General features: G+C 38.1%; 3 protein-coding genes across 3 annotated transcripts; 2 read left to right on the forward strand and 1 right to left on the reverse strand.

Annotated features, from left to right (window-relative positions):
- Positions 1-384: 384 nt before the first annotated feature.
- CBG03274 lies at positions 385-3,671 on the forward strand (the record flags this gene model as incomplete). Its single annotated transcript, XM_002631374.1, is given in 11 exon segments — positions 385-570; positions 663-731; positions 1,982-1,999; positions 2,002-2,022; positions 2,025-2,099; positions 2,105-2,198; positions 2,297-2,491; positions 2,549-2,698; positions 2,747-2,816; positions 3,484-3,540; positions 3,590-3,671. Coding segments are annotated over 11 exon segments (1,017 nt in total), but the record flags the coding sequence as incomplete, so codon positions are not given.
- A 4,630-nt stretch (positions 3,672-8,301) lies between these two features.
- On the forward strand, positions 8,302-9,463 carry CBG03272 (the record flags this gene model as incomplete). Its single annotated transcript, XM_002631373.1, has 5 exons — positions 8,302-8,382; positions 8,436-8,738; positions 8,787-9,085; positions 9,139-9,268; positions 9,311-9,463. The coding sequence occupies 5 exons, from the start codon at positions 8,302-8,304 to the stop codon at positions 9,461-9,463; spliced, it is 966 nt and encodes a 321-aa protein (XP_002631419.1).
- A 273-nt stretch (positions 9,464-9,736) lies between these two features.
- On the reverse strand, positions 9,737-11,493 carry CBG03271 (the record flags this gene model as incomplete). Its single annotated transcript, XM_002631372.1, has 5 exons — positions 9,737-9,922; positions 9,970-10,122; positions 10,166-10,265; positions 11,182-11,288; positions 11,446-11,493. 5 exons carry the CDS (start codon positions 11,491-11,493, stop codon positions 9,737-9,739), a joined length of 594 nt encoding a protein of 197 aa, XP_002631418.1.
- Between the last annotated feature and the right edge of the window lie 177 nt (positions 11,494-11,670).

Here is an 11,670-nt window from a genome sequence, read left to right on the forward strand (position 1 = left end):
TAGACATACGAAAATAGGGCGAGATGGAATGCACCGCCCCTACCCCCCACTAGGCTCCGCCCACTTTCTTCGGAAGGCACCTTCCAATAGTTTCCCTTCATCCGTTTTTCTTCTTCTCTTATCTCCTCTTTTGCACTCGTCATTCTTTGAGTTCTCCATTTTTTGTCTGTCAACTGTAAAGAGCTCCCCGATCCAACAGCACTGTTTGTTGCCAATATTGCAGTACTACACGCACTCATCATCTCTTTAGATTTCGTATCTCTCATTTGTTCTTCTTCTTCAAAATCTCTGTCTCTTTTTATCTCTCAAACACGAACATCATTTGTGAACACTCTCCAGACTGACTGACACTGAAAAGTGATGTTGTCGGGCAACACGACCATGATGAACGACTACATTATGTTTCGGCTGCTTGTCGATGATTCTGGAAGACATAAACAAAAACGAAACTCATTGCAACCGCCAGTTGCAACCGGTGCGGTCGGGGCAACTGGAGTGGGCCAAGGGGCTGGTGGACCACGTGGAAGCTTCTTGATCCCAAGGAAATCTATAACAGCTGAAAATGGTACAGTATCTGAAAAAGCTAGCGTAAATCGCTGGAATGCAATGCCTAGGACAGCGCTTATAAAATTGTATTTCTTATTGACTGTCAATTATTTCAGAACCATTCTGCTCTCCAATGGTTCCCCATGTTCCGATCCGTGAACGACTGGCCAGAAGAGGCACAAGTGGTAAGTGATGACTGTTGACATAAACATGACCATTGTCAAGGGACGAAACTTTCAGAAGTGTCATGAGAAAATGATGAATTGAGAGCCCCACTAGATTCTTATTGGTCTTTTCCGTCCTCCCTGTGTGTTCACACAAAAAATAGAGCACTGATTGCTCTTTTTCGGGTGCTAGTGCTCAAGAGTCGGAGGCTTTTTGTTCTTTTTTCTTCATTGGCCTCTCTTGAAGGACCCTGAAAAAGGAAGTTGTGTAGGAGGGAAATAGGAAAAGAGTAATTGCTGAAGAATAGTTTGACACGAGCAGAGGAGGACACGAGCCCTCAAAAAAAACAACACTAAAACACAGAAACAAACAAGGAACTTGAAAATTTTCTTAAATTTCTTAAATTTCAAATTAAAATGTCCTACTTTTGACGATTCTTCAGCGGACATGAGCGATGATGCCAGTGCATACACATGCTACGCTCCACGTCGTCGACGAATGAGTCTTCTGCAAACTTTGAGACAACAGAATCGAGCATTGGCGGATTCCGGATTCGACATGCATCGTCAAAGGACCGATAGTGAGAGCACCAATCGAGGTGAGACCAAAGAGTTAGATTCAGGAAGTACTATTTTTCTTCTATTCGAACTTTTGTGTTCAATTGTGCGTAGAAACAGAGGGTTTCGTTATGGAATAATGTTTTTGTTCCAGAGAAGAAAACTCAATTATTCATAGTCTTGAGTCCCAAAGTCGTTCCGTTTTCTTTTTTCCCATTCTCATGAAGAAATTGGAATTGACGCATACATTTTCGGGGGAAAAAAAATCCTGAGATGAGAACCCTTTTTCCAGACACGTGCTCTCCAACCCAGAAGACGTCTCCACCGGTGACACCATCGAAAAAGGCGACAATGGCGTCGCAAATCAAAAATAAGTAAGGATAGAAAGAAATCGGATACCACACCTCCCTCCCTCGCCTCATTATCTGAAACTAGATACGATTGTTTTGGGTCATATAAGGGGAACTGATAGAAAATAGAAAGAAGAGGATGTTGACATAAATCTAAGAAGGATACCGTATTCTCTTCTTTTCCTTCCTTCCTTTTTTTCCTTTCCCCAAGACACCAATGTGTCCTTCGTCTCACGTATGGGGTGCCCCACGAACTATGACGAAAAGCTCCCCGGGGATTCAGAGACAGGAAAATGCGAATAAATTGAAAAACGGGGAAAGGAGCCCAACAACGAAACCCCACCGAAAAATAAATGTTTTAAGAGGCCCGTACACGATTTTTGATGCCACACTATTCTCTTAGACGGCTCCAGTCCCAGATGGCGTGCGAAACAAAAGAAAAGTCAGAAATGAAATAGACAAAAAAATAAAATTGACGAGTGGATTTTTTGCAGGATATTCGGAAAAAAGAAGGACTCAGGCGCCTCGGGCAAAGTATACAACAACGGAGAATACTCGCAGAGTTGTGATTTGATCAACGGTAAGGCAGAGAACACGGAACACGGATATTTGAGTTTACTATTATTAGATTCCAATTTTAGTTATTTATGTGGTTTATAGATTTTTCCCATTTTCCAGGTCGTTCTCGTAAATCTCCATCCACTACCAATGATTCAGGACGGGGAAGTCAGGGACATTTGGAGGAGAAAATGGAGGCAATGGTAATCGAGGAACACCTGGAGAATGGGTGTGGATGTGAGGAGGAAGAAGAAGAGGAGATTGATGCACCGATCCTCAGCAGCAAACGTTCTGATCATAGAAGACATCGTACTAGTGAGTAGAAGCACGCCCTTAGTAGTTGGTCAGCTAACCAAATATTGTGAATTCCAGGCTCATGTCCAGATATCGCTTCATTGGGACTCAACCATCCAACATCTTCATCGGTGACTTCAGGAGTTAAGAAGTGCCCAATTGTCATCGACACTGAATCCGAAGAAGATAATTTCGAGAGAGTTAAAAGACCATGCTCTCCAATTTCCGGTATTTCAAAAAGTCCTGCAACTTGTTCATAGTTTTGTTCATTTTCAGCCGCTGATTGTCTTGTCGAACGTCGTCTGAATCGCAAGTTCATCGAGCAACGTCGTCAACAAGTCGCCATGTAAGAGCAGTGTCTTCGTGTCCCCATCTTCTGTTTCTCCATAAAATTGATCTCGTCACTTTTTCTCTCTCTCTCTCTCATGTACTTCACCCATTTATATCGGGCAACATTCATTCATTTGTCTTACCAGTATTTTGTGCGACTATGTAATTATTATATTAATCCGAAAAAAAAATCAAACCATTTTTTCCCATCCGTTGATTCTGACCCGATTTGCAAAAAAAAGAAGTTTATTGAACTGGTGTCTCCTCTTGAAATAAAAATTACAACAAAACACAAAAAAATAAAATTGCGCTAATTTTTTGACTTGCTTTTATGATCAATAAAGTGTCACCATTACATGTTAAAGAAGAAATTTCAGATATTCAGCAAAATCCACAAAAGTTTGTGAAAGTGTTATCTGAAATTGTGAACTGAAAATTAGAATACTGCATGTGATTCAGAGATTAAAATCTGATAATTTTGGAAAAAAATTGATTTTATTTCTTCCAATAATTTCTATGATGATATGATGATGAATGGAATGTTGCCCGGTGTTTTCCCTAGTTTTCTTTTCAAAACTATCTCCTTGTTTTCTCTATCACTCTCTCACTATCTCCACCATGTAAATCTATATTTCTCTACCTGATTTGATTCCTTCAAATCTTTTAATTTCATCGTTTTTCAGGAGTCATATCGATGAAGTGTGTGATTCGGTTAGCAGGATTTCTACAAATTCTAGAAGGTTTTGATTCATTGAAACGGTTTGGCAACAAGAACAAAATGTATTACAGGACAGCCCAAACAGAAGATCTTGCTGACTTCGATGACAATATCTCCTCTGTCATTTTGGATCATTTTCTGTCGACGACAGGTTTGTATTCTTTTGCAGATCGAAACAACGTGCATTTGTTGAAATTTTGAAGCTCCAAACATCGTTTTTTGCAAATGTATTAATTTCATTCATTGGAAAGTCTATAGAAAAGTAGCCTCGAGCAAAAAGAAATTGGGTTTCGATGAGGCTGCTATGCGGGGGATTGGAAATTACTAGGTTACAAAAGCTATGAAAATTCGCAAATTATGATTATTTGTGTAGAAAACAATCGGAACTGTTGAAGAGAAACGCCGGTGACCGATGTCCCCACAATGACAGCCACAGTAACCTAAGAATCTTTTCATTTTAGGTTACGGTAGTTGTCGTTATGGAACCTTCGGCCACGGATACCGGCTTTCCTCTTCCACAGCTCCGATTTTTTGTACCATATAATATGTTGTCTGTTTTATCAGCTGTTGAAATTTGTACAATTTTCAAAAAATTGTAATGTGGAACCGAGGGCTCGTAACAGCTGGGAAAACTTTCAAAGTAATTTTCCAACTAAAAATTTCTGAAAATCCTATTTTTACAACTTCAAAGTAACTTTATTCAGAGAGAAAAAAACTAGTTTCGAACCCCTTTCTCCGCACAAAATCCATGAAGTTTTAGGACGTTTCCTAGTAACAGAAAAACACTTTTCTTTGTTTTTTTCCTCGTTATGTTGTCTTTTTTCTTTTTGAAAAATTTTCCCTCGTAAAAGTGTACATCTAGTATTTAGCTTTGCTGCTCTTTTAGTTAAAACGATGTCATGATAAGAGAGAACAAATGTTCTTTTATCTTCTTTAGATCCATCTTCTTCTGGAAAAAAAGAACAATTTTCCCCTCGAGACTCATAAATGAGATTGACCTGACTTCCCGCTTCTTTCTCTTTAACTATACTTCTTCACTTCACATTCCCTTCTAAATCCTATTAGATCAATTTCGTCTGATATGTCCTTGGTTTGCTCTTCGAACATTTTTCGACGCTTTTTTCGCACCGAGCAAACATATCGATGGGGAGGGAGACCCTTCAAACCTAAACGAAAAAGAATTGGTGCTTTTGTATCGAATTTCATCCTGTCCGCCACTAAAATTTATGTTTTATGACAGCCTTTTTAGTGAACCAGCGGGTGCCGTCTTTTTTTATTTCACTAAAAAGTTTCAGAGCTCAACTTTGACGACTCCGACTCAGCAGACTTCTCATTGAACGGAACCATCGACGACGAGTTTGACGAACCAGCTCCAAGGTAGGAAGAGTTCTGGTTTTAGTATAAAATAATAGGTGTATCTTGTTACTATGTATTTTAACTACTGGTAAATGTAGAAAACCTATTTTGAAATCAAATGATCAGAACAATCATGCTAGGATTGAGCTTGGATTCCATACAGTGCTGGCCATAAATAATCGAAAAAAATGTATTTTTCAGTTTGTTTTGACCATTTTCAAGAGTCCGGAGTATGCCTGTAAAGTGTCCGATCACTTTGAAAACTTTGAAGGGCGTAAAACAGACCTAGATTGGAAACTTTGCATTTACAAAATTTTTCCAAAATTCCTAGTTTTCCAGCTACTTGCTGATTTTTGAAGGACCCCCTTTTTCCTGTTTTTGTCTTGAAAACGGTAAGAAACGGTGTCTGTCAGAAATCGGCAAGTAGCTGAACAACTAGGAATTTTCAAAAAATTTTGTGAATGCAAAGTTTACAACCTAGATCTATTTTGCACCCTTCACAATTTTTAAAGCGATTGGATACTTGGCAGGCGAGCTCGAAAATCTTGAAAATTATAGATAAACAACTGGATAATACGTTTTTTTGTATATCTTATTGGCCGGTACTGTATGTCCGAAATGGAGATCGAAATTTTTCAATAATTTTTTTTTGAATTCTGAACTAATCCTAGAGGAACTCTTCCAAAAACTACGCAGTCATTGTGTCTTCATAATTCCTCCCCATAGTGCCTCTTTTTAGTACTTTCTTCCACTCTTCTCCTCTATTCCTCATTGTTTCAGCTCATCGAATACTGCAACGTCTGTGCAAACCGATTTGACGCTATTAAACGTTGAACAAGAAATTGCCGAATATTTGGAGCATTGTCGAGACGCAAGTGTCAATATAACGGAAGAAGTAAGTCAGAAGAAGAAGAAGAATATCTTCAACAAAAAAAGAAAACAAACAACATTTTCTCTTTGTTTTCTTTCTTGATTGGAATGTTTTCGAGTCGAAAAAAGGGAAGAAGGGTTCTTTCTCTTCCTGTGAGAAAAAAAAGGAATCATGGATGCTTATGATACACATTGATTTTCTGTTTTTGTCTTCTTTATATTCTGAATCCGTTGAAAAAAGAACAAACAAAGGTGTCGAAATGAAGAAGAAGAAAAAAGGCAAAAAAAGAGAAGGATGTAAATTGGATTTGACCCCCCTTCTAACCCCTCTTCTCCTATTTTAGCTTCTTTTCGAGAGTACTGATGATGATGCGTCTTCTCAACATTTCTTTTCCTTTCCTTTCGGTTTCCATTTCAAATGATCATCATGATGGAATCTCCCCTGAGATTCTACAAACTGCTCCCACTCCAATTTTTTGTAGGCAGCTATCAGTTTTCGGATAAAAGCGCCGTAGATTTATATGTCGAATTTTTCGAGAATTTCCGGAAGTTTTCCAGCATTCTTTATTTCGCATTTCTTCATTTTAAAATTTACCAATTTTTGGAAACCCATCAGACTTTGAAAATCCGTCAGAAGAAGCAAGATTCCAGCTAGGTAATCTGAAGATCCAGGACCTAAACATTGGCTGACCTAGTTGTTCTAAAACCTATATACTTTGTAAAACTACGTAACAATAAAATCTCAAGTTCAATTAGTCCATGACCTCAAACTTTTTTACTGAAACTATGTTTTGTCCTTGATCAATTTTTCTTCAGACATTTACCAACTTCCAAAACCTTGACCTCATTTAAACTTAAAGTACCAAAGTGTAATATTTTCTTCTACTTTTCAACAAAACTCATTATTCTATGTGCTCCGTCTGTCAAGTAAAAACCATCAATTTCCAAAGAAGGAAAGAGATTAGAACCTCTCGTTTTTTGGCAACTTTCCTATCTTTCTACTTCTTGAGAATCTAAAAACTAGGAAAGTGGCTTCCTTTTTCTTTTCTTAAGAAAGTTGTTTGTTAGAGAAAATCTAAATTAACTAAATTATTGGCTCAATTGACACTATCTTTCTCTTTTCAGTCCTCTTCGAAAATAGGAAAAAGAAGCATTTCTTCTTCAATTCCACCCCTCTATCTTCGCCCCGACCTATTCAATCAGTGTACCATTGTCGTCAAGAAGAGGCTCGAAGATCTGCTGAGCATCTTCTCTATATATACACAAAAGACGAGAAAAGAAAAAACCTCGTCGGGATAGAATTTTGAAACCAATTAGGATCTCGCGGGAGCCTATTTTCCATCTTTTCCATGCTCCCGAAAGTGTCATATTTTCGTGTTAACCGACGGTTGAGCGACTCGCGCACTGAAACTTCAGGGACACGTCTTCTCAAGCTTCTTTTCTCTGTTTTTTCATCCTCGCCTACGATTGGATTCTAAATTAAACCCCGTTTTCTGACACTTTCTGAAGAAAAACGACGTGCCGAATGACGGAATACTTCTGACGGCCACACCGACAAGCAGCACTTTTTGACCTTTTTTCCAGTAGGTTCTTCTAGTTTCTAGCCTGTTTTACTTATAACAAATTTTAGGATCTGAAGATGAAATCCCAAATCTTCTAAAATTAACTTTTGACATTTGAATGATTGGGCCTGACTTCCAATCACAAGTACAATTTGTAGGGGAGAGAGAGAGAGAGAAAATCTGATTTTGGACTTTCTAGGTTGCCCTGAAATCAATCTATTATTGAAATAATTCAGAGGGTAAAGCCCAGAAATCCATCAAAATATCCTAGCGACCGCCCTTACTAGTCTTTCCCATTCAATTTCAAAATTCAATTACTGCAATTTTTGTCGTTTGAGTGTCGTTGAGTTGGCCTTTTTCAAGGAAATAGAGCTCTTTTTTCTCTTTTTTGTTTTGGTTTTCTCGTTTTCCGCCACTTTTGCCCTTTCATCCATTATCCTCTCCTCTAGACAACTTCATTGTTTTTCGTTTCTTGTGAATTCCATTTCAAAAAGTTTCTAGAAAAGAAGGAGATTCTGAAAATGCCCGACGAAGTTCTGGGTCCAACTAAAGTAACCCCGCCAGTTCCAACCACACCATTTTGGTGGCGGGAGAAAAGGTCTCCTAAAGTACAGTATCCCAGAAGTTCATATCCAAGAAGCAGAAGCTCAGATGCTGATTGTCGGCAGGGAAATGAAGCCAGAATCGAGTTAAGTACAAAATTACATAGCCTTTCTGGAAGTCTGTTTGCAGGATGCTCTTATAAATTTTAAATCCAATTAAAAATTAAATTGTGCCTTTAGGCGATCATAGTGCTCTTTACCACAAAGCATTTAGTTTCCTTCTCTCATCTTTTTCATCAAAAGAAAAGAAAAGAAAAGGCGACAGGAAACACAATGAATTTTAAAATGAGATGGGCGGATTGGTCCCTTTCGCAAAAAAAGAAACTCGAAAACATTCCATTGATTCAGATAGATCCTATGTAGTTGTTATGTTCATTTCTTTGTTTTTAGGGCATGAATTTCATTGCGAAGCATTTCTTCGAATATCAATCTTTCATGAACATTCCTCATAAAGCAGTACACCTTCACAAAGTGGTAAGTTCTTGATTTTACTTAGCTATCATGAAGATTCAGTAATATATTTCCAGCCTGCCTCTCAAGCTGGAACAGATCCATCAATGGGATGGGCTCCGAAGAACATGCTGAAAGCAGGAAAACACCAACCTGCTCCAGGTGCTCGAGCCAATCGAGTCCATCGAGATCCCCGTCCAAATGGTACAAAATACGGGCGAGCGGGAAGACACGAACACAGAGAATGGGGTGATAGACATGGAGAGTTGAGGGATGAGAAGGTTGCTTGCCACAAAGATGCGTGGACGAAATTCCTTGCCAATGATGATCAGGGAGCAAGAACAGCGTTTGAGTGTGATTTTGAAGATAGAGTGTTGGCGGTGAGTATTGTAATTCTGTGAATCTCTCAAAAAATATCTAAATTTCAGACTGAAGAGGAAACTCTCCAGGAGAAACTGTGTCGAACATCTCCAGAAGCGATGAATCTGAACGCTCTCTATGCAGCAGCCAACAAAGCAGTCAGCTGTGGAGGAGAAGCTTGTGAACTTCTCACAATTCTCACTTATGCTCCAACGGTTCAATTTGTAACAGCAACTGTCAAGAAGGCCAAAGCTCTTCCATACAACAATGCTCCATTTGCAAGAATCATGTTGTTCGAGGGACGACGGCTGGTGGAGCAGAAACAGACAACTGTCAATCCATCATTGGTTCATAAGTCTTCAGTGGAGTAAGTTTATATTGATTTGGAATCCGGATTGCCATTACATGTCAATTTTTCAGTGGCTCGAAACCCTCTTCGTCGTCTGCATCCACATCTTCAAACGACAACCCTTCCGACGCTTCATTTTCGGAATCTTTTCTCTTCCACGTTCCTCCAACTAAACTAGATAGATCTCATATTGTGATAGAAGTAAGTCAAGAGTTGTCGATTTCAATATATTTTTTTTTTCAGCTATACGACCATGACGATGAAGGAGGCCTTCAGAAAATCGGTCACTGTGTAATCGGTCGTCTCGTCGACGGCTCAGGGAATGCTCACTGGCTTCAGATGGTCCGTCAACATGGATTACCCGTTTGCATGTGGCACAAAATTGGTCCACATTGATTTTGTTTTTCTTCTTCTTTTCTGTTTTTCATATGATCCGTTGTATCCGGTGCCAATTCAATTACCCAATTTTGCTATTTTCCTTTCTTTTCACTCCTCCCCCCCCCCCCCCCTCCTCAATGTTTGCCAAAACACTTTTGTGCATTTTTCTTCTGCTTATTACGATTTCTTTTTGTGTCAAATGGTCAGGAACTCACGGGTACCCAAATTCAAAGTAAAGATTTCAAGTCTATTTCATTCTTATTAAAGTGCACACCCAAAAAATTAAGAGTTTTAATCGAAGCGATATGGGGTGGCGAGATTGAAACGGTTGAGTTTATCCTGGCTTTCTTGGCACAATCCAATACGTTGCACTTCGAGAATTTGAGCCATTTCTCCTGTGGTTTTTCCTTCCAACTTTGCTGCGATCCATTTGGCAGAACATTTTTCCAGATGGGTGAGACCGAGAAATAAGCTGGCCTGGAAATACAGACTAATTTGAAAAGAGAGTTGAGATTCGAAATCACCTCCAGAATTTGAATGCATTGTTTAATGGTGATGTCAGAGAAAAACTGACTGAAATTCAATTTTGATTCTTCAGTTTTCTTTGCCGAACGACTCCAATCAATAATTTTGTACATGGTGGAGGATTCGATTGAAATGGGAATTAGAACAGACGGCTGAAATAAAGAATTATTATATGAGATTCAGGAAAATTGGAACCTCTTCATTGACTTCTCCATTCAACGTCTTCAGATCGATGAACATGGAATCAATCACCTCCAGATACTTAACATCGTCGGCACAGAGAACCAATTGCTGGCTGAAACATTTTTAATTTGTTAAGAGTGTTTCTGTTTTCTGAGACAGTAAAAATCTTATCGTTTCTATGAGACCAACAAAAACAAATACCGTAAAACCTGTGATTATTATAGAAGGGCCCCTTATCTTTGAACTTTGAGCCAGTTTATTTCGGATACTGTCAAAGATATGAAAAAGTTGTCAACTGATAAATTGTTCATCATAATATCACAAATGATTTTTCAGTTGATATATTTTTGATATCTTGCATAAGAGCCAAGAAAAGTTAGCTCAAACTTGACCGTAGGGTGCCCTTCTAATACAGGTTTTATGTAATTCTAAATGTCAGTGATTGTTTGAAATCTCTGCCCACTCCAAAAGTTTTGGTGAAAATTTTTTATGAAGTGAGTAATCCGATAATCTAATTGTAGTTGTTTATATCTGTGAACAATTTGATCAGAAAGAGTAAATTTATTGTACTCTGTCAAATTCTCAGACAGAATTCTGAATTGTAGCCGATTCTATTTATCAACTTTTTTTAAACGAAAATGGATTAATCAAGATTTTTTCCCAACTTCAACAGCCCTTACTGTAACTTTTGGTTCGGCTTTTCAGTCAGTTTATTACTGATTTAAAATTTTCAAAAAAAAAACTACATACCGTATTCCTCTGATTGAAACCCACCGAAACGGTCAACTTTGAGCTCAGTTATCTCGATTTCCATAAAAGATGTCAAACTTTTGTTAACTGACAAATTGTTTATCATATTATCGCCAATATTTTATCAGTTTACAAAATTTTGATATCTTTTACAGGAATTGAGATAATTCAGCTCAAAGTTGACGGTTTGGAAGGACATACTTTATTATTAGAGGAAATACTGTATTATCTAAACTGTTTCTAAACTGTCAAAACTGTTTCAATTCACAAAAACTAACCCATCAGCAGTCTTAATAATTCTTCTCGCCTGATTTGGAGTTGTACAGATCGCTGTCGAAGGCTCCAATGGACTCGGAAGTGAGGCAGTTGCCACGTCACTCAGCTCCTAAAAATCTTAAAATCTTCAGAAAAACAGAAGCTGTAAAAAGAAAATGAAAACAGGAGGGATGACCAAAACACACGACGTTCTCTTCATTTTCGTTTTCTTTTTTTTTTTGCTGTTTTTGATGCTTGATTTTACGATAAATCAGTCAAACTCTTACCGTTGAAAGTTTAGATGATTGGAAGAATTTTTGAAACAAAAAACTCATTTTTCGTTAGAACTGGAAACAAAAATCGAAATTATTGCTTTATTCTTGAGGAAATGAGTAAAACATGTGTGCAAAAAAGATTTGAAACAGGATGAAGAAAAATAATGGGGACAGCAAAAAAAGACAGACGTTTTGATGATCACAATAGACAGTTTTTTTTTTCGTTGACATATTTTC

Source organism: Caenorhabditis briggsae (assembly GCF_000004555.2).
Source record: "Caenorhabditis briggsae complete genome, chrII, whole genome shotgun sequence".
Lineage (NCBI taxonomy): Eukaryota > Metazoa > Nematoda > Chromadorea > Rhabditida > Rhabditidae > Caenorhabditis > Caenorhabditis briggsae.